A 27,745-nucleotide genomic window follows, 5' to 3' on the forward strand; every position below is an offset into this window, starting at 1 on the left:
GGCACCTGGGTGCCTCGGTCGGTTAAGCGTCCAGCTTCAGCTCAGGTCGTGATCTCACAGTTTGTGAGTTTGAACCCCACGTCAGGTTCTGTGCTGACAGCTCAGAGCCTGGAGCCTGCTTCAGATTCTGTGTCTCCCTCTCCCTCTCTCTCTCTCTGCCCCTCCCCCGCTCATGCTCTGTCTCTCTGTGTTTCAAAAATAAATAAAACATTAAAACAAATTTAAAAAAATAAAAATAACTATGTGAGAAATTATACTTGCATTTATAAAAAAGGTCAAACACTATGGTAAAGTACAAAGAAAGAAAGAACAAATTACCCTAAACCGCACTACTCATTGATAAGTACTGTGAACTTTTTGGTGAATATCCTTCTGAACACCTCTTGTTTATAATTTTACATAAATAGCATGTGAGGATTTTTCCTACTTGATATGTAATACATGTTTCTCAATGTCAACGACTAGATTTAAATCCATGTTTGCACCATCATTTACTTAAACAAACCCATACTGATAGACATTTAGTTTGCTTTGGACTATGAGTAATATTTGTGAGTATCATAGTATGAATCGTAGGAAAAATAGTATAATAATAAATGTTTGACATTTTCTCTTTTGCATGAGGAAAGGTACAAAGTGTTTCATCTAAGAAGTTTCTGCATATCTGATGTACTGCAATGCATTAGTAATAGATCTTTGGTGTAGTAGGTTCAATAATGAAAAGTAGAGAACTAGACACGTGTTTAGAGATTTGTTTACACTCTGGCTCTTCTAGAGCCCAGTGAGTAATGATAAAGGTACAACCAAATGAAACAATTTTGTAAAACCATAGGAACGGGTATTCATTTATTCTCATGTTCTGCCTTTCAGGAAGAAGGCATGGATTTAGTAAATAGAGAAGCAATGCATGAATGGTGAGTCGTGTACTTTGAATTACTATTCTGATCATTTCTCTATTCAGTTATGTCTTTTCTTTTGGTTAGGCAAACTGCAGTACTGATATCTCTTCTTTTGTAGGGAGGTACAAACTGCAAACCAGATAAGTCAGTCTTGGGAAGAAAGCTTGAAACTGGTATGGTATTAACATTTCACTTTTATTGAAAGTTTTACTGATTTTCGGTGTTGGCAATACCTACTTCTGCTGTAATTTCTAGAAATCCAAGCTCTCGTTTGAAACTGAAATTTATATGCTGCATAAATCATTTTTGATCGCTCTTAAGAAACAGTTTATGACTTACTCCAAAAATAACTGACATCATTTGAAAGTGGGGTTCACAGTAAATAGTTGTCTGATACAAAACCATCGTTGTTTTGGACCAGCTTCCTCTCTGTCCTGGTAAGTCTAAGAAGAGTTCAGTTCTGCTGGTCAAATTGCTCACATGACAAAACAATAAATGATTTCACTCCTTTCTACGTAATTGATTAACTACATATTAGAGTCTTAAACCACAGACAGTGGGTTTCTTGGATAAATACTGCATTTTTATTCCTGTAACGTATATACTCACACTAACATTTTAACATGCAACCTTTAATTTGAACATATTTGGAATTTCATTACATCCCCTGGTAACATTTTTCCATGTCTCTGTACACATTATGGTCTTACTTAGTTGTAGAAGTTGAGTGATGTTTAGGCTTCTTTTCCATGGACATCTCAGATAATGATAGAACAGGAATTGAGCTGAAATTTGAGTAGGAGAGATTCTGGTTAGATGTCTGTTTCCATAATTGGGAATGATTAGATTAGAAAATGGGTCATCAGCAGAAACAGTGGCATCTTATTTTCCTTTGAGCCCTGAGTGCCTTAGACGGGCATCTATCCCTGGTTTGGGAGTGGGTCCTAAAGAATGAGTAGATAGCCTCTGGAGTCTGCCCCTTTTTATGTTGGGGGCCAACACAATTCATGGATGCTGCTGCATTCCCTTAACTGACCCACTTCTAATTACTTCAGGTGTTGGCACGAGGAAGTGAATCTGTGAATGTGTTAGGATGTGTAAGGGAACACGTAACGTAACTTCACCTGCGTCTCGGAAAAGAAAAGAGCACATTTCAAAGCCCCGAATTATGCAATACTGATTCTGTCTATATAAAACCTATCAACATTTTTTATAGCTGTAGTTATCGTTGCTGCCTCATTTGTATCTTAGTTCTAACCAAATCCTTTTTGATTGTTTCCTGGAAATGGTATTGTAGTCTTCAAAAACAAGGTACAGGTCAAACAAGAAGAGAAAATTTTTAATTTAGGATTTGTGTATATACTAGTAAGTATTGCTCAATATCACGTATTCACGTTCTACATCTTTGGGGACACTAGGGAAGCCCCTCGACTTGCCATGTGACTCTTTTTTCTAAAAGGGGAAAGGGTGCCTTGGCTTATTGAGGTGAATCGTGGGTTCCCTGCTCGTTTTAGGATGATGTGAGCTCCTCACCGTGGTGCACTCACTGATTCAGTAAAGGTTCCCTTCCCCATGCAGCAGCTATCTCCTTAAGTGTTTGATAGGGAAGCAATTGGTGCTCCAATTGTACACTGCTTTCTGCCTACACAGAGTGCCAGTGATTTAGAGAAACCATCTTCAAAGTGCATTGGTTTAATTCCAGTACCCCCAGCACCTTCTCCCACCAGGGGGATTGGGAAGGTAAGAAAGGAAAGCCTAAGAATCTGTGTCCCTTGAAATACCTATGAGATATTAACGTTTCACCACCCAAACTTTGGGGGGGGATATATTTTGCTATAGCACATCTGATCCTAAACGAAAGTTTTCCCTTCCTTTTCATTTCTTGAACTATTATTAACATATAACAAAAGTCGCCAACTTTGAAGTATGTGACTTCATTAACTTTGGTACTTGTGTATAATCCTGTAGCCGTAACCATAACCCGGATGTAGAACCGTTCCCACGCTCTAGACAATGTCCTCGTGATCTTTTGTAGTCCATTGCCTTCTCTCCCCCACCCCCTGCCCCCACTAGGAAACCACTGATCTGCTTTCTGAGAAGAGTGGTGGTTTTAAACCCTCTGTTCTAATTTGGTTTTAGCAATATTTTTCTCCATCGTTACAAACTTATGTGAATTACACCGCTCTGTCTCCAAGTCCTAGTCCCAGTCCTACGCAACAATTTCCAATGTAAGTTCATGTTGTATGAAAATACCAAAGTGCTTATAAAATAAGAATTTTAGAAACTTACTAGAAATTATAGCTCCAGGTTCTATGACAACCACAGAAGTAATGTGTTTTTTTGCTAAATTAAGATGTCATTGTTTTGGTTTACCATTTCGTATATTGAAAAGAATCAAGTGAGTTAAGGACATGTGAGAACATGTGAATGTATGAAGAATCAGTAATTCATTAACCCTGTTTGAACATAGTCTTCCTCTCCAAGCTTGTTGATAAGGATCAAAGCTAATTCTTGAGCTGTAAACAGCTGCACCTGCTCATTTACCGATGATTCTCACCTTGATTCAAGGCAAGTCACAACCAGAACAGTAGGTCTTTCTAGCTTTTTCCCCCCATAATTTCAAAAAATCCTGAATCCTTCTAAACTGTAAGACAGTTTGCTATCCTGAGGCATTCCTGTTTTTAACCCAGATTTAGAGAAAAGCAATAAAATGATGTGATACTACATAGTCCTTTTTTAGTGTATGTCCTTAGATCTATTCTAATGAAATAGTCATAGCTGATTTTGCTCAAATTTTTTTCTGGTAATGATTGTGATAATTTTATTTTAGAAGAAGAAATCAAAGCCCCACCAACACTATTAGACCAAGTATCTTTGGATCATTAAAAAGAAAAGGTACTTTTATCTACTAGCAAAAATAAATATAACTTTGAATTATTTTTATAAAGTATTATATAAAATCAAGTGCTATAAAAATTTCATTTTAAAGGATTTAGTTAAAATATATTTGAGAAGTTACTAGAGGCCTTTCATTTTACTCAAACTACATAAAGACAATTTTAAAAGCTATAAAGTGCTGGGGTGCCCGGCTGGCTCAGTCGGTGGAGAATGCGACTAGATCTCAGGGTTGTGAATACAGGCCCCACACTGGGTGTAGAGATTACTCAAAAATAAAATCTTTAAAAAAATTTTTTTAAAAAGCCATAAACTGCCATATAAATGTGAATTGAGAAATTTAATTCCAGCTTAGTCAACTCTTAGGATTTTCATTATATAAGTACAATTCACCAGGCCAGCTGCCTTAACTACTTGTGAAAACAAAGTGGGGAATGAGTGAATGAACAGATAGAATGAATCAGTCATCTAGCATTCTGCTAAATCTCGACCCCTGCCCTGCCGCCCCGCCTGCCGCCACACCTACTTGTTGACAACGTATGAGTAAGTTGACACAAATCAGACCCACTTTCTACACTTAAAATATATGCTAAGGTGTGTGTTCTTTGATGGTTCACTTCTTTATGGGGATTAATTTTGGAAATTAATGAAATTAATGAAAAATACCCACCTACTCAGTAATAAAAGGACAGTGGAAAAAACAGTAGTGTTTGTTTTTTTTTTTTTAACTCCCACAGCCCTGGATCCCATTTCTCAATCCTGCCTCACTAAGCTAGGTTAGTCTTCCTTTTTCGTTAATACCACTACTGAGTTTTAAAGTTAATACAAAGTTTAACCATAATAAGGAGGGAAAATGGATAAATAGGAAAGAAGGTTAAAAGTTTAAAATGTGTATTCGTGAAAATTCCATTAAGATAGGAAAGAAGAGGGGCGCCTGGGTGGCGCAGTCGGTTAAGCGTCCGACTTCAGCCAGGTCACGATCTCGCGCTCCGTGAGTTCGAGCCCCGCGTCGGGCTCTGGGCTGATGGCTCGGAGCCTGGAGCCTGTTTCCGATTCTGTGTCTCCCTCTCTCTCTGCCCCTCCCCCGTTCATGCTCTGTCTCTCTCTGTCCCAAAAATAAATAAAAAACGTTGAAAAAAATTAAAAAAAAAAAAAGATAGGAAAGAAGAGGGGCGCCTAGGTGGCTCAGTAGATTAAGTTTCCGACTCTTGATTTACACTCAGGTCATGATCTCACGGTTCGTGAGTTTGAGTCCTGTATTGGGCTCTGCGCTGACAGCACGGAACCCGCTTGGGATTCTCTCTCTCTCCCCCTCTCTCTCTCTCTGCCCCTCCTGTGCTTGCTCTCTCTCTCTTTCTCTCTCTCTCAAAATAAGTAAAATAAACTTTAAAAAAGTAGCTTTAAGAAGAAGATAGGAAAGAAGAAGGAAAAGAAGAAAAAGAGGAGGGAGGGGGGAAGAAAAGAAGGAGAAGGGGAAGGGAAAGGAAAGCAAACTATAGAGAAGGAAATTGAAATGTACTTCAGTCTTCCATGTATTTTTGGATAAATTAATGGCAGTTGCCCTAACAACACATCTAACTAACTATGTACTTCCTGTATTCTAGGACTAAGACAAGATCAGTTCTGGAAAACACTCTTTCAAACTAAGCACATCGTTTTATGATGATGGATCAATGACCTAGCTTTGGAGTATTTTGTCTGTGCTGTGAAGTTGGGGGCTAGTGTTGAGAAAGCGTTTAAATATATTAATAGTTTAGGAGTTGTTAGGAAGTTGGGGTCATTTCAGTATTTCAGATAAAATATGCTTAGGGGCACCTGGCTGGCTCAGTGGAGTGTGTGACTTTTGATCTTAGGGTTGTGAGTTCGAGCCCAACATTGAGTGTAGAGATTACTTAAAAATAAAATCTTTAAAATAAATAAGTACATAAATAAATAAAATACACTTAAAGACAGTGTTTTACTAAATTAAAATAATTCTCCTTTTAAGACACTTATGCATAAAATGTTTTTATGACATTGAAAATTCCTGGAATTTTCTTAAAAGTTGTGATTTGTTTATTTATTTTTAGGTTTATTTATTTATTTTGAGAGAGTGCACATGCACGCACAAGTGGGGGAGGGGTAGAGAGAGAGGGAGAGAGAGAGAGAGAGAGAGAGAGAGAGAGAGAGAGAGAGAGAGAGAAAGAATCCCAAGCAGGCTCCATGCTGTCAGCACAGAGCCCGACGCGGAGCTTGATCTCTTGAACCGTGAGATCGTGACCTGAGCCGTAATCAAGAGCCAGACACTTAACCAACTGAGCCACCCAGGTGCCCCGGAATTTGACTTAAAAAGTTATTTTTAGTGCTTGCTTTGGTAGCACATATACTAAAATTGGAACGACACAGAGAAGATTAGCACGGCCCCTGCACAAGGATGACACACAAATTTGTGAAGCTTCCATATTTAAAAAAATATATATTTTTATAATACAATTTTGACATAATAGACTTGGTTTCTGTCCAGTGTCTTGGTGGATGTGTCATGCTTCACACAAGCCTCTTGTACCTGGTTTTCAGTTGCTCTGGAGGATGACTGCCTCACTCACTTCTTTGAAGTGTCCGTAAGAACTCCAAAGCAAATTCTATATGTACTACGTGGTCTATATTTTAAGTCAGACCATAGTCTGAAGGTAGCCTATACAAGTTTGGTCAAAATTCATCTGGCATTTTAGAGATAGTAACAGATTAAACGGAAATTTAATTTTATTTATCTATTTTAGAATATGAATATCCATTTGGGAAACAATAATTGATGTCCTCTTTGGAGCCTATTAATGAAATGTGGGGGAAAAGGGCATAAAAAATCCAAAGAGGTCCTGGGTGAGGGAGGAAAAACAATGAGAACTCTAAAAAATGGAAGAGAGTATGAGATCACTGTTAGAATCTCCAAGCATATGAAGGCAGTTACTTCCATTGGGAATAAGCAAGAGCAAATAAGGCTTCAAGTGGGAATCCTGAGAAATCTGCAGAAATTAGACAGCTGTAAAGAGAATTTTACAAGTAATAATGGTTTCAGCAAAGAAAATTTCCATTTTCTTCTATGATGAATTTGTTTTGATTTGTCTTGCTTTCAATTTAAACTCCAAAGGAGAGGTGAGTAATTTCTCCATAATGGTATAATTGTAATCTGGCATGGGACAGGATACCCAGACCTCTTTTGAGTTTTATGAGCCATGATTATACTCGTAAGGAAGGTCTGTGGAATTTCTATTCCTAGGGGTATATTTTTTAATTTTAATTTAATTTTATTTTTAAGTAAACTTTGTGTCCAGCGTGGAGTTTGAACTCACAACCAAGAGTTGCACGCTCTACTGACTGAGCCAGCCAGGCGCTCCTATTCCTAGAGATATTTTTTAATGAGTAGGAGGCCTTAGTGTTTCATCATTCATATATATTTCACTCTACGAGTTATGGGCTTGAACATTAGTTTTCTCTCATCCAGACATGGTTATCACACGATTATGTAACACTGTGCAGATTTTACCATTTACTTTGACTTAAGATTACAGCAGTATAGTTTTTTGACATTAGGTGCTTCTCCTTATTCTTTAAAAATATATTTATTTTGTTCATTGCATGCTATAAAAGAATTGGTCTATTTAGTTCATTGTATATTTTTAGCAAAATACAGACAGCAATAACCTAAACATTTAAAATAAGGAATGAGATTAAATTATGATACAGCCTTACTACATAGCTCTATAAAATGACGTTGTAGAATTTAGTAAATAATATGAGAAAATTATACTCATTAAAAACAAAAAGTAGACGATGTATCAGTATTATATTCAATACAAATCCAGTTTTGTTTAAAAACAATCATGTATATACACACATATTTAGGAATTACTGGAAAGTGGTTATCTCTGGGTAATGGGGCAGTAAAAGTTTTTTCTTTGTGTTTTTATGTATTTTATAATAATTGTTTGCAACTAAAAGCAAAAAGCATGCTAGATAAAACATATTCTGCCTTGGTCTGCTTTTCTCGTCATAGGTGAAATGATAGCTAAAGATCCGCCTAAGAGATTTTTCGAAGGCACGACCAACATGCTTTCTCCCGATACTACCCAACAGTCTGATGTGAATGTTTGGTGAGTATTAACATGAATTTTTAAACATTCGTTGGCCATTTTTCACTTGGTTTTTAAGTCTGTTTTTACTATTGTATATATTCAGAAGTCTGGTCTATTATTAAATATTTTTAGAAGTCATCCAACTAATATCCCAAATGGATGCTATTACCCTTAGTTCTTCTCCCTAACGTTTATGTGTGACACTAATATATGCTGGATACATTTTTAGAAGTGGGGTTTTGGCATTTGATTAAGAGGTATCAGAGAAATACATAAAAATGCAAGCTTGGAAAAAAGTTATCTTCTGCCCATCTTTTCTACCTTGGATTTTTTGTGTGCTTTGTTAGGCTGAACGTATGAAATCGCTCTTGTAACTAGGGCCAGTTCTTTGCTTCACATATTTTGTATTTGTTTGTAGACAAAGCGGAGTACACAGAGATCTTTTGAATTCTGTTGTCAGTGAATGGTATTTTCTTCCCCTGGTCTATCTTCAAATACTCTTGGTGGAACCAGTAGCAGCGCAGGATCTTCTTATAACTCACCAGTTAGCATCAGCACCGTCACAAACTCCCGTGTCGTCTTCTGATTCTCGTTCTCCATTTATTGTAGTAGACGAACTTTCCGCTAAGTGATTCACCCATCCCAAGACTTTCTCACCAATGGAGAAACACACATTTGCTTCTCTCTCTCTCTCTCTCTCTCTCTCTCTCTCTCTCTCACACATACACACACACACACACACACACACACACACACACGTTAGGGCAATAACAGAATTGTGTGTTTTAGGAGTGCCTGGGTGGCTCAGTCGGTTAAGCGTCTGACTTTGGCTCGGGTAGTGATCTCATATTTTGTGAGTTCAAGCCCCGCATTGGGCTCTGTGCTGGCAGTGCAGAGCCTGCTTGGGATTCTGCGTCTCTTCCTCTCTCTTTGCCCCTCCCCTGCTCGTGTGCTCACTCTTTCTCTCTCAAAATAAATAAATAAACTTAAAAAAATAATTGCAAGATATAACTTAGGCTATTTCCTATTACCTTATTTTCTCAATTTCCTAAAATTCTCTTTATCTACAGAACTTGCATGTCTAATTCCTGTGTTTACCCTTAAAAGCAATGTAGTGATATTTTCAAAGATGTTTTCCAAATAAGAACTATATTGAAGATACAATCATACATTTTCAAGCTGCTAATGTGTAGAAACATGCTGCACCTTGAGTTTTTAAAAACATAATTCAGAACTCTATTTATTTATCTGAATAAATAAAATTTTAAGTTCTGATGAAATAGAATTGTTCCGTTAATCAACAAGTAAAATAATTTTTTAAATTCTGTACTGAATACCTGTGCTAGTTCTTAATGATATTTTCAATAATTAGAAAAATCACCTGTCTTAAAGCAGTTTTTAACTTTTTAAAAAATGTTTATTTATTTAGAGAGAGCACACACGTGTTGGGGAGGGCCAGCATGTAACACTATTTGGGGCTCCATGCGGGTCACGATCATGACCTGAGCTGAAATCAAGTCAGATGCTTAACCGACTGAGCCATCCAGGCACCCCTAAAAAGCTTATTTTTAATTTTTTTTAAATGTTTATTTATTTTTGACAGAGAGAGAGAGAGAGAGAGAGAGACAGAGCATGAGCGGGGGAGGGGCAGAGAGAGGGAGACACAGAATCCGAAGCAGGCTCCAGGCTCTGAGCTGGCAGCACAGAGCCCGATGCAGGGCCCGAACTCACGAACCGCGAGATCATGACCTGAGCCGAAGTCAGATGCTTAACTGACTGAGCCACCCAGGCGCCCCCCAAAAAAACTTATTTTTAAAACTAAGCTAGTTATACATGCTGATGCAAGGATTGCCTGTTTTGCACATGAATCCTTGGATGTTTAATTTGTTTGGAAGGAATAGGTAGGGGAAACAAGATGAAAAAAATTTAATTGAATAGCAAGAAAATAATATGTAATTGGGACTTCACTCAATTTGTACTTAACCTGATTATCCCTGATCAATTTTGTATTCTAATTAAGTGTGGAAAAAAGACAATGTTGATAAATGGTGGTCTTTTACATTTCTATGAATTACTTTTTATTCATGATCATGATTATGCATTTGATTAAATAAGGCTTAATATGTTAGGGTTTTTCTGCAAGAATCATATGCCTCCAGCTGTTCCCTAAGGGCTATAAATGTTTGTTTAAACCCCAATTTTGTATTTAAAAGTCTTAAGGGTTTTCTGAATAAGAAAAAGTATGTGTTAAAAATGTAAAATCTAAAGTAAGTGCTTTAAGTAATTAAGGATAGCACTAGCATTTTGAAAAATATAAATGTATCCTCATGAAATGAAGTTGAGAATTAGTTTAAATTTCCTCAGCTAACAAAATAGGAATGGTTATCTAAAATATTTATAAAAAGTTTTTCCTTGTCATTAGAAGTCATCAGAATGATGAAAATCTGATATAGGTATGCCCCACATAGGAAAAAGACTGTTACACCAAGAATTGTTTGACAGTGGCCCCAGTGGAATTAATGGTTACATATGTGGGGGAAGATTCTTTCAACCTATGAGTAAATGAATACTTATGAGATGACTGAGTTCATGATGGTCTCTGGAAACTGAGACACGATTCTACAAATTGGCCAAGGACAAGTGAACTATCAATATCGCCCTCGTTACTCAGCTTCTATACTTACCTGACCCTCGGTGGACCAATTGTGAACAGATACAGGGGCCCTCATGAGATGAGGTGTGATGGCAGTGATGTTCCTTGCTGAATTTGTAGATCATTGACAGACAATAGTGTCCTCCTGTATGGTTGACACTTTAGCCAAAAAAAAAAAAAAAAGTCTTTCAAAATACAAAACCTTTGGAGTACAAAAACCAAGGATGGAGAAAGTGAACAATGGGGGCGGGACTACTACTCAATTGTATAAGGAGCTTTTGATCATTAAATCTTGGTAATCTGGACATTCTCAATACACTTCTTTCAACTCAGACAATTCCTTTAAACTCTGTTCAGTTAGTTTTTATTTAGTTGTACTCCAGGGTGCCACACTTACTATAATATGCTCAGAATCAAGGACTTTGTAGTCGATTTTCCCATCTGTTGCCTTTTAAGGTTTGGTATTAGGAGGATCTGTTTAAATGATTTTCATTTATTTTTTTAAATGTTTATTTATTTATTTTGAGAGAGAAAGAGAGCAGGGAAGGGACAGAGGGAGAGAGAGAATCCCAAGCAGACTCCACACTGTCAGCACAGAGCCTGACATGAGGCTCAATCCCATGAACCCTGAGATCATGACTTGAGTTGAGACAAAGATTCAGACGCGTAACCGACTGAGCCACCGAGGTGCCCCAATGATTTTTCATTTCTTAAATGATTTTGAGACCAAAGTAGTTCTGACTTTTACATGATGAGATTTTGTGGTTGATTTTTATTTATTTATTTTGTTTGTTTGTTTCAAGTTTTTATTTCAATTCTAGTTAGCTAACAGAGTGCAATATTCGTTTCAGGAGTAGAATTTAATGATTCATCAGTTACATATGACACCCGGTGCTCATCACAAGTGCCCTCCTTAATGCCCATCACCCCACCCACCTCCCTCCATCAACCCTGAGTTTGTTCTCTATAGTTAAGCATCTCTTATGGTTTGCCTGCCCCCCTGCCCCCGTCTCTCCCTCTCTCCCTCTCTCGCTCTTTTTTTCCCTTATGTCCGTCTGTTTTGTTTCTTAAATTCCACATATGAGTGAAAGAAATCATATGGTATTTGTCCTTTTTCTGATTGACTTATTTCACTTAGCATAATACATTCTAGCTCCATCTAGTTCATTGCAAATGGCAAGATTTCATTCTTATTATGGCTGAGTAATATTTCATTGTATATATATATATATATACCACATCTTCTTTATCCGTTCATCACTTGATGGACATTTTAGCTCTTCGCATAATTTGCTTATTGTTGATAGTGCTGCTACGCTGTAAACATCGGGGTACATGTGTCTCTTCAAATCAGTATTTGTGTGTCCTTTGGGTAAACACCTAGTAGTGCAATTGCTGGGCAGGGAGATACAAATCAAAACAACAGTGAGATACCACCTCATACCTGTCAGACTGGTTGATTTTTTAAAATTATTGTAAGACTATTATTTTGTCATCCTAAACATGCCAAAGGATTATAATGTCAGTTTTCATAGTAAAAGGCACGTATTTGTTTTCTAGGGCCGCCATAACAAAGTACCACAAACTGAGTGGCCTCAACAGTCAAAATAGATTATCTCATAGTTCTGGAGGCTGAAGGTCCAAGGTCAAGGTGTCAACAGAGATCTTCCTTCTGGGGGCTCTGAGGGAAAATTTGTTAATATTTCTCTCCTAGTTTCTGGCAGTTGCCAAAAATCCTTGCCTTACAGACATATCACTCCAGTCTCTGTCTCTGTCATCATATGGGCTTCTCCCTGTATCCCTGTGTTTTCATGTGGTTCTTATAAAGACACCAGTCATTGGATTTAGGGTCCAAGCTAATCCATTATGACGTCATCGTAGCTTGATTACATCGACAAAGACCCTCTGTCTATATAAGGTCACATTCACAGATACTGGGGGTTAGGACTTTAACATTATCTTTTTGTGCACACAATTTAACCTGCAGCAGGATACTTTTAGAATTTTGACTTATTTTTCTTGTTAGTTTTTTAAATCATCTATCTTATAACCCATTTTAAAAAATAGCAGAATAAGAGGTGACCGTATTGAACATAGCATTGGTATGTCTTCTCCTTTTTTTTTTTTATTTTATTTTAGTGCACACGTGAGCAGGGGAGAGGGGCAGAGGGAGAAAGAGAGAGACTCTTAAGCAGGCTCCACGCTCAGCCCAGAGCCCGATGCGGGGCTCAATCCCATGACCCTGGGATCATGACCTGAGCCGAAATCAAGAGTTGAATGCTCAACCGACTGAGCCATCCAGGCGCTCCTGTCTTGTTCTTATGTATTTTAAATTTATGCTTGTTTATAAATATATATGTATGTTTATGTACATATACATTAATTTTCACATCCAAAATCAAGAGTCGGATGCTCAACCGACTGAGCCATCCAGGCGCTCCTGTCTTGTTCTTATATATTTTAAATTTATGCTTGTTTATAAATATATATGTATGTTTATGTACATATACATTAATTTTCACATCCAAAGTCAAGAGTCGGATGCTCAACCGACTGAGCCATCCAGGCGCTCCTGTCTTGTTCTTATATATTTTAAATTTATGCTTGTTTATAAATATTTATGTATGTTTATGTACATATACATTAATTTTCACATCCAAAATCAAGAGTCGGATGCTCAACCGACTGAGCCATCCAGGCGCTCCGGTCTTGTTCTTATATATTATAAATATATGCTTGTTTATAAATATATATGTATGTTTATGTACATATACACCAGTTTTCACATTGTCAATAAAAGGATAAATGAAAGTAGAAGTATGTTTCTAAAATATTTTTTTAAGTTTATTTATTTTGAGAGAGAGAGAGAGAGAGAGAATATGAATGGGGGAGGGGCAGAGGGAGGAGGGGAGGAGAGAGAGAATCCCAAGCAGGCTCCGTGCCCAGGGCAGAGCCCCATGTGGAGTTTGATCTCACAAACCTTGAGATTGTGACCTGAGCCAAAACCAAGAGTTGGATGCTTAACCAACTGAGCCACCCAGACGCCCCTGTTTTTAAAATATTTTCAGAGTATCATTTTTATGCCTTAAATATATATTCATGTTTGATCAAATATTCCTACTTTACTTATAACGTTATAAAAGAGCAGCACTCCAGATTCATCCTGACATGAGGACTCACTGGTAATAAGTCAGATTCTCAGGTCAGGGTAAAAACTACAGTTCTTAAGATTTATGACTAAATCGACCAATCAAGCTTATAATTTCAAGTATATTCAATTAAGTGTCAGGAAACTCTATTTAAAATTGTAAGATATATGAAGATGAGTGAAATGCCATCCCTGCCTTCAAGCAGAGTAAGTACAAAAATAATAATGATACAAGACAAGGCAATCTAAGATGACTACAGATACACGTATGAAAGGATGTCTGAACTATAAAAGTAGGAGAGAAACACAATATTGGAATGATAGGATTTTAGAAGCCTTTTAATGGACCTCTCAATGCAGAAATCCTTTTAAGAATTCCACTCGAATGATCTTTTAGCCTTAGCTTGAAATCTTATAGTAATCAACTGACTTTCACACAACAGTTCATTCTGCTGTTGGACAACTCTCACTATCAGAAAGCTCTTATGTTAAAAAAGGGGGGATGGGGTTAGAATTTGTATCTAGGTGGCCTGTTTCATTGGCTCTTTAGAACAGAGACAAATCAAATGTGCTATTAAAAGCAGATGAGTTAAGATTCTAATTCTGCATTGATCTTTGTCCCTGCTCCTTGAATTATTACTACTCCCACTACAAGATATATTTAATCTCATCTCCTAAATGAATTTTTAAAATTCACCTAGAAGCAACTATATATAAATATCCACGATGAAAATGCACGTATGATACTTTGGATATCTATGGAGAAAACTAATTACAATTTGCCTCAAGTGTTTTTAAATATTTTAGATCTTAAAAGTTGAGCTTGAAAAATATATCATATAGGTAGACTTCACTGTCAGATCATTGAAACTATGCATTTAGAAAAGGCCCAAGAACAATAAGTACTCTGGCAAAAAGGTAACTTTGTTTCCCTTAAACTCTATGATCTCTTACAGATTTCTTCCACTGTGGTTCTTAACCCAAGAGTAAATGAGATTGATTTTTATAAATGTCTAGAATGTATGGGTGGAGAAAGTCATATATAGGAATCTTGGAAACTTGCTCAACTGTCTTAATAGTGGGAGACCTTAATGACCATGGCCTCTCGGAAGAAATGCGTTAAGTTAATGCATTTATTAACTGAATCCTACAAATTGACCAATAGTCTATATATATATGAAATTGGAGATCTCCGTGGCATCACTGACTTCAAAGTAAACTGGTAACATAACTATTCATGTCCACCTTTTAGGGGAATGACCCAATTAACATAACTATTTATGTCAAACTTTTAGGGGAATGACCCAATTATATTATGAGTATAGGAGTCAGAAGACCTGACTTTGGCTCCAGCTCGGTCACTGCTCTGTGTGACTTTCAGCAGAGTCACTTCACCAATCTGGGCTTCAGATTTCCAATCTGTACAATACAGTTGAACTAGATATTTACAAGGTCCGGTCTGCCACTTAAAATTTTATTGATTCTGGAAAAACATTTGCCTTCATCTTTGCTACTGTAACAGATGCATGATGGCATTGAGCTTCTGAGGGCTTTAAGAAAGTATTTAGGAAATCAGAGAGCTCGATTCCTAATATTTTGATTCTTTCTGGCAACAAGAAACTCATTTTGTTCAGCCTCATCAATAGTTGCCTCTCTTGTATGAATTATGCATGCTTTATGATGAAATGTGGAAAGCTCATTTCCCCCTGGTTTCTTGTTTTGTGTGGATAAATGATCCTCTCAGGATTTCCATATTAATACAGGTTCCCACTGACAAAACACTCACCGTAAAATTTTCCTTCTAGTGACTACAGCTTGAGACAAAACAAAATAAAGATACACTTGGCGTTTTTGTTTCAGAGAAGCAAAGGAGACAGGGCACAAAAAGCTACATCGACTCTAAAAGCCCTGGCACAGTTCCCATTCAGAAGTGCTCAACTAGTAGTAAATAGCAGACCACCAGCAAAATAGTTTTTCTTTTTCCTTGATAATTAGGATATGGCTATAAGAAAAACCTCTAACCGGTTTAGTTGATTTCATGGCATGACTCTTGTGCTTGGTAACTCTCCGTTGAACACACACAAAAGAGGGCACACTTGAAAGTCGCCAATAGCTGGTTTGTGACTTTGTGCTGAGGAAGGAAATATATATATTTTTTTAATTTTTTAAATGTTTGTTTATTTTTGAGAGGGAGAGAGAGGCAGACTGCAAGTGGGGGAGGGGCAGAGAGAGAGAGAGAGATACAGAATCCGACGCAGGCTCCAGGCTCTGAGCTGTCAGCACAGAGCCCGACGCGGGGCTCGAACTCACGGACCACGAGATCATGACCTGAGCCGAAGTCGGACGCTTAACCGACTGAGCCACCCAGGCGCCCCTGAGGAGGGAAGTATTTTGAAATTACATTATCTAGCAGAGGAACCTAATTATACTTTCCATTTCTAGTCTCACTCTTCTGAAAGGGAGGATTTAGTTTGCTTCCTTAACTCGACTTATATTAAACTCTGCAGTAGATTACACTGAGTCCTGTTCTTAGACAATCTTTTCATAAGTGTGAAGCCTTTGGAAAGGAAGGTGCTGAGGCTAGCATGTTGGGACTATCAAGTTGGGAAGTTCAGCTAAACCTCTCTTAAACTTTATTTGGAATACATTTATTTGGAATACATTCCCATGCCACAGTGATTAGCAGATTTCTTTTTTAATGTTTATTCATCTTTTTGAGAGAGAGTGCAAGTGAAGGAGGGGCAGAGACAGAGGGAGACACAGAATCTGAAGCAGGCTCCCAGTACTGAGCTGTTAGCACAGAGCCCGACGTGGGGCTCGAACTCATGAACGACCAGATCATGACCTGAGCCGAAGTTGGACGCTCAACCGACTGAGCCACCCAGGCGCCCCTGACTAGCAGAGATTTAAAATGTGTTTGTAGTATACACGGCTGTTGAGAGTATGGGGAAAGTGGTGTTTAAATTCACTGCAGTGGGTTCTTAATGTCCTTTGTGGAGGACATTTGGTGGTATGTATCAGAAGCCTTCAAAATGTGCACCTCTCTTGGCACAGCAATTCTTCTAAAAATTTTTCTTAGGGAAAAATATGGGACAGGTTGAAAAGGATGTTTAATGTTGTGAAAAACGTAATGTTTTCAACACATGGGGCTGGGGCAACTGAATATCCACATGCCAAACAGTGAAGTTGGATTCCTACCTCCCACCGTATACAAAAATTAGCTAAAAATGGATCAAGGACCTAAATAGTAAGATCTAAAACCATTAAATTTTTAGGGGATAAACAGGAGTAAATCTTCATTATATTGGATTGGGCAATGGATTCTTAGATATATCACTAAAAACATGAGCAGCTAAAGAAAAAATAGAGAAGTTGAACTTTATCAAATTAAGAACTTTCGTGCCTCAAAGGACATTAACAAGACAGTGAAAAGACAACCAGAAAATTTGTAAATCATATGTGATGAGTTTAATCCAGAATATGTAAACAGGTCTTATAACTCAGCCACAAAAAGACGAACAACCCAATTAAAATATGGGCAGAGGACTTTATGAATAGACATTTCTCCAGAGAAGATTTACATATGGCCAATAAGCATATGAAAAGATGTTCAATATGATTAGTCATTAAACAAATGCAAATCAAAACCACAAAGCGGTATCACTTCATACCCACTAGGATGGCTGTAATAAAAGAGATATTAACAAGTGTTGGTGAGGAGGTGGAGAAACAGAGGGCCCTTGTACGTTGCTGGTTGGAATGGAAAATAGTGCACTGACTGTGGCAAACATTTTGGCAGCTTCTCAAAATATGAAACAGAATTCTCGTAAGATCCTCGATCTTCCAATCCACTCCTTGAAAACGAGGACTCAAAAAGATACTTGTATGCTGTTGTTCCTCGTGGCGTTATTCACAACAGCCGAAAAGGTGGCGACCACCCCAGTGTTCATCACCAGTTGATATGGTGTAATTACATCATACATCCAGTGGGATGTTGTTCAGCTATGAAAAGGAATGAAATTCTGGTACGTACTACAGCATGGATGAAACTTGAGAACACGCTGAGTGAGATATTTAAAATAGATAAGTTCATAGAGACAGAAAGTAGATTACAGGATACTAGGGGCTGGGGGGAGGGGGTAATGGGGAGTTATTCATAATGGGCATAGAGTCTCTGCTTCGGATGATGAAAAAGTTTTGGAAATAGATCATTGGAATGGTGTACCTTGTGAATGTAAGTAATGCCACAGAATTGCATGCTTGAAAGTGGTTGAAGTGGCAAGTTCTATGTAAAAAACAAGAAACCTAGTATTTGCCACAGATCAATTAGGCCACCATTTCTCAGGGTGTTTTATAAAATATGAATAGGTTAAGTGTCCTGAAGAATAAAAGATGGTTAAGGAAGTTTAGGAAAACCCATTAAAATCGTTTCTTTAACATTGTGATAGCCCAACAAAAGAGATAGGGTATGAAGCGTCTTTAACTTTTTAACTTAAGTTCTTGTTTTTGAGGGCGATCTTGTGGGATCTATGTTATGTACAGCCTTTGGAAAACGCTGGGTTAAACAAATTACAGTACGTTCCCTCCATGGAAATCTGTGCACCCATTAAGAATGATAACATGGTCATATGTCACTCGACATGGGAAAGATGTTTACGCTAGATTGCCAAGAGCAATTTTATGGGGATATATAACAGAAAAAAACTTTGTAAGGCTATATACGAGTATTAGTGAGGATGTGGAAATAGGACCCTTGCACATTGCTGGCTAGAATGTAGTGACTGTGGAAAACATTTTCGCAGTTCCTCAAAATAGTAAACACGGAATTGTCAGATGATCCAAGAATTCCACTCCTTGAAAACCAGGATGCAAACAGATACAGGTATGCTAATATTCCTTGCGGCATTATTCACGACAGCCAAAAGGTGGCAACAACGCAAGGGTCCATCACCAGATATTTGGCACCAGTGGCCATGTCGCCACAAATGTTTTCTCCTCTGTGTTTTCATTCTAGTCTTTATGAGATGGTTTCCAGACCTGTTACCATCTTAGCCGTTGGCCTCTGAACATTGTCCAGTTCGTCAACATCCTTCAAGTGTGGGACCGAGAAATGACGACCACACACCACACACCACACTTTTTTTTTTTTGCATCTCATTATCAGTTCCTTAAAAAAATGTGATATTAGATTTCTCTAATCAAAGCAATTTCAGAATACTTCCGGTTCGACGTGACTGTACTCTGAATCCTGTTGTAAGATTATATGGGAATGCGAGCTGGTGCAGCCACTCTGGAAAACAGGATGGAGGTTCCTCCAAAAACTAAAAGTAGAACTCCCCTACGACCCAGCAATTGCACTACTAGGCATTGATCCAAGGGATACAGGTGTGCTGTTTCGAAGGGACACATGCACCCCCATGTTTATAGCAGCACGGTCAACAGTAGCCAAAGTCTGGAAAGAGCCCAAATGTCCATCGATGGATGAATGGATAAAGAAGTTATGGTGTATATATATACGATGGAGTATCACTCGGCAATCAAAAAGAAGGAAATCTTGCCATTTGCAACTACATGGATGGAACTGGAGGGTATTATGCTAAGTGAAATTAGTCTGAGAAAGACAAAAATCATATGACTTCACTCCTATGAGGACTTGAAGAGACAAAACAGATGAACATAAGGGAAGGGAAACAAAAATAATATACAAACAGGGAGGGGGACAAAACAGAAGAGACTCCTAAATATGGAGAACAAACTGAGGGTTACTGGAGGGGTTGTGGGAGGGGGTTGGGCTAAATGGATAAGGGGCACTAAGGAATCTACTCCTGAAATCATTGTTGCACTATATGCTAACGAATTTGGATGTAAATTTAAAAAAATAAAAAATAAAACAAGTTAAAAAAAAGTAAAAAAAAATAATAAAAATAAAGGTAACTGAATAACTATAAAAACGATTAGGCATGTGTTTAAAATAATATTTTAAATATTATTTTTGACATTTGAAAATGTTCATAATATAATGTAAAACCAAAAATAGCTTATCAAATTGTATATTCAATACAAAAATTTTGCTTCAGATATTTTTTTCAGTGTTTAAAATAAATATACTGTGGTACGAATTTGTCAAAAAAAAAGATTATATGATAGATACTCAATTAGCTATTTCCCCATCTTTTAATTTCTAAAGCTACATAGATTAATAAAACACTCCAGATAAGTTCCTTATGCAATCTCCTGTATTTGTTAAAACCTTAGTAGAACTTTTTATCAAACACTGAAAGGAGAGAACAAGAGGGCTTTCATGCTGATGGGAAGGGCAAAGAGAGTCCCTACAGCCTGGCCAAGGAATCTGAAGAACCTCTTGTCCTATATCATTTTCTACTCTTTGTCCCAATCGTTGTACCAGTTTTTAGACACGGTCGAGCTGCATCCAGATTGGCCTCTCTATTGAGAGGCACCTAACAAGATGACAGTGACAAGCTAGGGTTCATAGTGATGTAGAATACCATTTCTTGTCCTTGATCTGATCCCAGTTCTCCTGACCAACCTAATCTATACGTTGGTCTTCTTTCCAGCCTCATGACTCCTTTACCTTTTATCCCTTTCGCCATGCTTCCCACATGGTAGGCACTATTTAAATGATCCTGGTAAACTGTATCTACCAGCTCCAAATAGCAGCAGCCCAGTGCCTTCCACCATGTGTATGTGCCTGTGTGCTTAATTTTTTGTTTGTTGGTTTGTTTGTTGTTGTTGTTTTTACTGTTCCAGTCGGTGGAAGGGAAACTTTATTGAGGGCACAGGGTCTTGGGGCTTGGGCAGGAGCCTGCCCTACAAGCAAAGTAAGAGTCAGTAGAGGGGCCTTATTTGACCTTCTCGGGGCGCAGGTTTTTGGTGTGGCCTCACTTTTTCTTGGCGGCGGTTGACAGCGCTGGGGTGCAGACGAGAATAACACGGCAGATTTTACCTTGTCACAGTTGTATTTCCGGGCCAGCTGGCGGAGGGAAGGCCCAGTGATGCCCCCCCACGGGCAAAGCACCAAGCGCAAGGTGGATTCTTTCTGGAGATTGTAGCCTGAGAGAGTGCGGCCATCCTCCAGCTGTTTGCCCGCAAAAATTAGACGCTGCTGGTGGGGTGGGATGCCCTCCTTGTCTTGGATTTTGGTTTTGACATTCTCAGTGGTGTCACTGGGCTTGACCTTGAGGGTGATAGTCTTACCCATCAGAGGCTTCACAAAGATCTGCATCTGTGTGTCCACAAGGCTGCTGCCACCGCCCCACTCAGCTACCTTGTTCTGTGTGCCTAGTGTTTTCAAGAGAGTAGTTTCCTCACTGCAAGGACTGCATCTTGGTGCATAGTTTCCAACAGGATGCTTAATACTTAATACTTGCTAAGCAGAAGTAACTTTAAATCTTCAACTTTTGGGGGCATCCGGCTGGCTCAGTTCGGTAGAGCATGTGACTCTTGACCTTGGTGTCGTTGAGTTTGAGCCCCTCGTTGGGCATAGAGATTACTTAAAAAAAAAAAACAAAACAAAAAATAAATCAAAAAAATAAAAATGTTTGTAAAAATCTTCAACTTTTGAAGAGTTTTCCATTAATACTATGCTTAAAGTCAACTTTACTGAGATATAATTTACATACTTATCACAAACTGCACCCAGTTTAAGCCTGCAGTCAAGATACAGACCACTTCCATCGCCAGAGAGAATGCCCCCTTGTAGTTAGTTGATCTCAACCCCTGCTGCTGGCTTCAGGTTATCACTGGTCTCCTTTTCTTTATCACCATAGATTAGATTCTCTTTATGATGTTTCACATACATGTATAATCACATAGTATGTACTCTTTTGTGTCTGGCTGGTTTCGATTAGAATGTCCTTGAGATCCATCCATGTTGCTTTCTGTATCAGTGGTTCGTTACTTTTTGTGAGTCATATTTCATTGTATGTATATGGCACAATTTGTCCATTCACCTTTTTAAAAAATTTTTTTAATGTTTATTTATTTTTGAGAGAGACAGAGACAGAGACAGAGAGACAGAGCGTGAGTAGGGGAGGGACAGAGAGAGAGGGAGACACAGAATTCAAAGCAGGCTCCAGGCTCTGAGCTGTCAGCACAAACCCCAATGTGGGGCTGGAACTCACAAACCGTGAGATCATGACCTGAGCTGAAGTCTGACACTTAACAGACTGAGACACCCAGGCGCCCCTGTCCATTCACCTTTTGATGGACATTTGGGTTGTTTCCAGTTGGGGGCCATTACGAATAAAGCTGCTATGAATATTTGTGTTTTAACTTTTATGTGGATGTATACTTTAATTTCTCTTGAGTAACTATCTAGTAGAATTGCTATATTATAATGGTGAGTGCATGTTTAACTTTATTCAGAAATTGCCAGCCTGTTCTCCAAAGTGATGTTACCATTTTGTATTCCCACCCGCAATGCATATTCATTTGAGTACTTTATGTGTGTGGTTCATTTAAACAGTGTTTGCATTTTGAGATCCTGCTTTTCTAGAGGATTTGTTGTGTTAAATCTCCCTTAAGATAAGAAAGCCATCAGTGAGAGTAAGGGAATATGTTTAAATACGTTTATTTTATTTAAAAAACGCTCGTTGGATTTTATTTGTTTTCAAAGAATTTACCCTGTATATCTTGGGTTTTGTTATTTGGCCAAATGCAATTATTCATCACTGTTTAAAATGATCAGCTAAAGGGCATACTTCCTTCAAAAGATAATCCTATTTGATTTAGAAAATAAACTGACCTGATTTTCTCCAGAGTCTTCTAAAATTCTTAGGAATAGCCTCATATGACTTCCCACTTCTTTTTAGTTAACTTTGAGATAAATTCATAGATAAATCACTCTCAGAGAGAAGCTATGGCTCGCTAAACTCCCCGTGACGTAGTAAATGTGTATGTAGCCTCTCATACTCCCTCCTTACTGGCAGGTGAAGAGTCTGACTTTATAGATATTTGCCAGCGTCCTGTTGGTTAGGGGCTGTGAGCATCTGGAAAGCTATGAAGCATGGTATCAGCCTTTGGACCTTGGTGACAAAGAAGAAATTCTTTTTAAATGAAACAAGGGGGCGCCTGGGTGGCTCAGTCGGTTGAGCGTCCGACTTCGGCTCAGGTCACGATCTGGCAGTCTGGGAGCTCGAGCCCCGCGTCGGGCTCTCTGCTGACAGCTCGGGGCCTGGAGCCTGCTTCCGATTCTGTGTCTCCCTCTCTCTCTCTGCCCCTAACCCACTTGCATTCTGTCTCTGTCTCTTTCAAAACTAAATAAACATTTAAAAAAAATTAAATGAAACAAAACAGGGGCCGCTGGGTGGCTCAGTCGGTTAAGCGTTCGACCTCAGCTCAGGTCATGATCTCACAGTTCGTGAGTTCGAGCCCCACGTCTGGCTCTGTGCTGACAGCTCAGAGCCTGGAGCCTGCTTTGGATTCTGTGTCTCCCTGTCTCTCTACTCCTCCCCCAGTCGTGTTCTGTCTCTCTGTCTCTCAAAAATAAACACTAAAAAAATTAAATGAAACAAAACACTAGATGTACTTTGTCTATTTCACTGTACCCAAGATCCAAGGGTTTATAGAGCATGTGTTGCCAAGCAACAAGCTTTGCTAATCTCACTTTAGCATATAGGAACTCTAGTGTAAGTTCCAGGGTTGTTTGAGTCTTGTCTGGGACTCCTCAAATGCTGGGCATGAGAAGGAAGCCATTTGTATACTAGAAAATGTGGTGCCACGTTCACCAGACTCTCGACTAGAGGATTTTGCTGTCTCCTTATCTACACTGTAAAATCAGGAGTAGTGTGCTTGCCTCTAGGATTTCTATCCCATCGTAGATGATCTGCACAGAACCGATTTAGTACTATTCTCCTCTGTGATATAGGACCCACATTAACACATTGCATTTGTGGGCTATTTGGGGTCATTTGGCAATGCCCGCTCTGCCCCAGAGAACTAACCCCTTCTGTTCCCAGCTTTTTTTTGTTTCTATGAGAAGCTTTTCTTTAGTCTCCAATTTTCTCGAAGCCATTTAAAAATATCATTTACTCTATACAAGAGCTCGTCTTTCCTTTATAAATCAAATACATTCCAGGTTTACTATATTATATTGAACTTTTCTTGGTCGTAAACCTTTCAAGGAACCTGGATTCATCTCTGTGACTCTGTGGAATTGTTATTCAATGGTAACTGCACCAGACGTTTTTCTGGTTCGAATTCTTTGACTGAGTGGTTCAGAGTCCTGTATTGTTTCATGTGAATGAAATGGCTCTTTTTAGAAACACAGCACACTTCTCAGGAAGTTGAAAAGCAGGAGCACACTTTGAGATATGAAGCAGGTTAAGAGCACCTAGGCACTGTGTCTCTGCTGATGTATTATTGATTGTATTTAGATTCTGCTCCTCTCTCCCTAAAGACTTGAAGCAGAGACCGTTGAAGTTGATACAGCTTGTCATCGTTTCTTCCCACCCAGCTTTCTGCTGCCTGTTTCCTTCCAGCTGTCCAGGTGCCCGCTCCTCCACTAGTATCTGCCCAGGTCGGCTCCCTTCCAGAAGGGGCCAGGGCCGATGCTCCAGAGACACTTCTTCCCTCTTCTAATCAAAACTCCCATCGTATGTGGAGAAAAGGGAACACTCATGCACTGTTGGTGGGAATGCAGACTGGTGCGTTGCGTGTGGAAAACAGTGTGGTTCCCAAGAAATTAAGAATAGATCTACTCTATGATCCAGTAATTCTACTACTGGGGATTTACCCGTAGAATGCAAAAACACTAACCCAAAGGGACACCTGCACCCCTGTGTTGATAGCGGCGTTATTTACAATAGCCAAAGTATGGGAGCAACCGAAGTGTCCACGGTATATATCTATAATGGAATGTTACTCGGTCATAAAAAAGAATGAAACCTTGCCATTTGCAACAACATGGATGGATCTAGAGGATACAATGCTAAGTGAAAAAGTCAGAGAAAGACAAATACCATACGATTTCACTCATGCGTGGAATCCAAGAAGCAAAACAAACGAACAAAGAAAATGAGACAAACCAAAAAACTATAAAGAAAATAGTGGTTCCCAGAGAATAGGTGGGTAGGAGGGAGGATGGGTGAAATAGGTAAAGGGATTAAGGGTACACTTATCTTGATGAGCACCGAGTAATGCATACAAGTGTTGAGTCACTATATCGTTTGCCTGAAACTCATATAACACTGTATATTAACTCTACTGGAAAAGAAAAGCTCCTATCCTAGTCAGTCTGACATCAGTTTGGACGTCCTGATTAAAGTTTTTCACAGGAAATGGGAAGTGGCCAATAAATTTAACCCTGGGGAGGGTTGTTTGTATTTTAAAGCAACAATTTAGCTCTAATCTCCATCACTGGAATTTGGGGCGTAGTGGTCAGGAGATGACGTAGATGGGACGGTCCATCCCCTTCCTGCCCCCTCCCCAGCGCTCCCCAGACGCAACGAAGAGTGGGTAGAAGCCACAGGCCTTCTCTCCTCTCTCTCCATTATCGTCCCCATTTGTTTAGGAGCAAACTGACACTTGGGAGGCTTACGCAGTGCCCAAGTTTCTCCCCGGGGACAATAATGGCACCGATAGCATGGAAGTTGTTGTGAAGACAAAATTACCTGCTACGTGCAAAACGCTAAGCTTCCTGGCAAATCATAAGCACACAATTTTATAAGTGCTTGTTGTGATCGTTCTTATTTACCAGCTGGTCTCTAAAAGGAAAGGAAGAGGCCAATCCTAGGTATCTTCCAGTCTCCCTTTCTAGACATTCGGCATGCCATTCTTGGTTTTTATTTACACATGGGTTATAAAGCTTCCTTTAACGTAAGTTTAAGGGATGCCTGGGTAGCTCAGTCGGTTAAGCGTCTGATGCTTGACCTGAGGTCAGATCTTGATCTCAGGGTCAAGAGTTCAAGCCCCGCGTTGGGCTCTGCACTGGGCGTGAGGTCTACTTAAGAAAAGAAACAAAGAAATCCAAGTAGGGAAAAGTAAGTTGATTTAAACAGAATTGTTAGGTGTCACGTGGTATGTGGATGTGGCAAAGATGTTGATGAATATAAGTAAAATGCCTCCTTCAGTGATTCCTCATCACTAGAATAAGGTCAAACCGTACTGGAGTGGCCACCCTATTTAATATTGTACTGTGAAATATTAATATTAACTATTAATATTGCTATCCCCCCCCCCCGCCTCCCAGTACTCCTGATCCCCTCTAGCCTGCTCTGCTTTTTCTTTTTGCTCTAGGATGTATCACCTTCTAACATTTTCTATAGGTGACTTTTTTTTTTAATTAATGTTATTCATTTTTGAGAGAGACAGAGACAGAGAGCGAGCAGGGGAGGGGCAGAGAGAAAGGGAGGCACAGAATCCCAAGCAGACTCCAAGCTCCGAGCTGGCCCCACAGAGCCCGATGAGGGGCTCAAACCCACCAACTGCGAGATCATGACCTGAGCCTAAGTCGGACACTTAACCGACTGAGCCACCCAGGCGCCCCTAGGTTACTTGTTATCTTTATTTGTGTCTCTTTGTTGGAATGTAAGCCCCTCCAAGGCAGGAACCTTTTACTGGTTCTGTTCATGAAGTGAGCACAGTGCCTAAAACAGTGCATGGCCTTGGAGATGGTCACTAAATACCTGATGATCTCACGGTCTGTGAGTTCGAGCCCTGAGTCGGGCAGCTCCGAGCCTGGAGCCTGCTTCGGATTCTGTGTCTCCTTCTCTCTCTGCCCCTCCCCAACTTGTGCTCTGTCTCTCTCTGTCTCTCAAAAATAAATACATGTAAAAAAAATTTTTTTTTCAAAGATTTGGTTACAAAAATGTCCATCACCGTCTTGAGTTTGTAGCAGTGAAGACTTTGCAACAGACTCAACATCCATCAATCAGAGTTCAGTTCGAGAACTCATGGTGACTCTCACTGGATGAAGGACAATCCGGCACTATCTACCAAAATTATAAATGCACATAGCCTTTGAAGGAGCAATTCTGCTTTTAGGAGTTTATCTCGCGGATATACTTGCTCATGTACCAAATGAGCGTGTGTTGGTGGCTCACTCAAGTGCACTCGTCACTCCTACTAGACACAGCAGTGACAGAACTCATTAAATTATTATGTGGGGCTATATTTATTGATGTGGGAAGATCAGAAGAGCTAACATTAATGCAACATGCTGCGTGCCAGGCACTGCGATAAGTGTTTTTATATATTTTTATCTCATTTAATCCTCATAACAGCCCTGTGAGGTAGTTCCTATAATAGTATAATAATAAATAATAGTCCTCATTTTACACAGGAGGAAATGGATTCAGGGAGGTTAATTTACTTACCCAGGGTCAGTAATCCGTAGCGATTGCTAATACGGAGCAATGCTGAGATGTCTGAAATATGTTATGACAAAACAATATGTACACTACGATCCACTTTTATGAGAAAAAAAATACACATAGATATGTAAGTGCATAGATGTGCATTAAAAAAAAGCTTGGAAAGAAATATATCAAAATATTAACAGTCGGCTGATGCGATTGTGGGCGGTTTCTCTTTTCTTCCTTTTGCTTATAATTTCCTGATTTTTCTGTCAAATTTTGGGGCTGACTTGGAGGGAGGAAGTCCCGCCAGGAGGCGTGAATTACTTGTGTAATTTTAAAGATGGCTCCATTTTTAAAACCTCGGCGGTAGTGTGGAACAGTGACACAGATTTGTCGGAAGCGTTTCTAGGCTGAGAGGGGAAAAAAAACACCAGTGGGGAGGGAGAGATTGCCCAAAGGGGAAGAGGATGGCTCCTGGGGCCAAGTGCAGGCGAAGTGTCAAAGGCACTGGTGGAAGAGGCAACCTTGAGGAGCAAGTCCCTCGTTTCCATGAGGCTGAGGGGTGGGGGGCCAGCAGACGGGGGGCTGGGGGAAAGGCAGAGAACTGGCGCAGGGCTAGGGAAAGAGGGAGCGCTGAGAGCTCCTGCCCAATGACCTGTGTCCTATCATCGAAATCCAAAGCTGGCCCTCTACTGAGGGGTCGGGCAGAGGGGGTTGGGTAG

At 39.3% G+C, this 27,745-nt stretch overlaps 1 protein-coding gene, 1 non-coding gene and 1 pseudogene across 2 annotated transcripts in view; 2 read left to right on the top strand and 1 right to left on the bottom strand.

Annotated features, from left to right (window-relative positions):
- Nucleotides 1-14,981, top strand: part of LOC124513836 (P2R1A-PPP2R2A-interacting phosphatase regulator 1-like) — a 45,459-nt gene extending 30,478 nt beyond the window's left edge. Inside the window, exons 5-12 of the mRNA XM_047081823.1 lie at nucleotides 871-914; nucleotides 1,018-1,072; nucleotides 2,550-2,639; nucleotides 3,039-3,127; nucleotides 3,730-3,794; nucleotides 7,828-7,924; nucleotides 12,699-12,728; nucleotides 14,960-14,981. Of these exons, the coding sequence (XP_046937779.1) occupies nucleotides 871-914; nucleotides 1,018-1,072; nucleotides 2,550-2,639; nucleotides 3,039-3,127; nucleotides 3,730-3,794; nucleotides 7,828-7,924; nucleotides 12,699-12,728; nucleotides 14,960-14,981 (492 nt within the window). The remainder of the gene's footprint in view (nucleotides 1-870; nucleotides 915-1,017; nucleotides 1,073-2,549; nucleotides 2,640-3,038; nucleotides 3,128-3,729; nucleotides 3,795-7,827; nucleotides 7,925-12,698; nucleotides 12,729-14,959) is intronic.
- LOC124514071 (U6 spliceosomal RNA) lies at nucleotides 6,136-6,242 on the top strand. The gene has a single exon (XR_006962568.1). It is a non-coding gene; the product is annotated as a U6 spliceosomal RNA (small nuclear RNA).
- A 5,586-nt stretch (nucleotides 14,982-20,567) lies between the features above and the next one.
- On the bottom strand, nucleotides 20,568-20,950 carry LOC124513956 (ubiquitin-like; annotated as a pseudogene).
- Nucleotides 20,951-27,745: the final 6,795 nt, after the last annotated feature.

This window comes from Lynx rufus, unplaced genomic scaffold (assembly GCF_022079265.1).
Source record: "Lynx rufus isolate CCGP_SWC_20201006 ecotype Redwood Valley unplaced genomic scaffold, mLynRuf1.p SCAF_19, whole genome shotgun sequence".
Classification (NCBI taxonomy): Eukaryota; Metazoa; Chordata; class Mammalia; order Carnivora; family Felidae; genus Lynx; species Lynx rufus.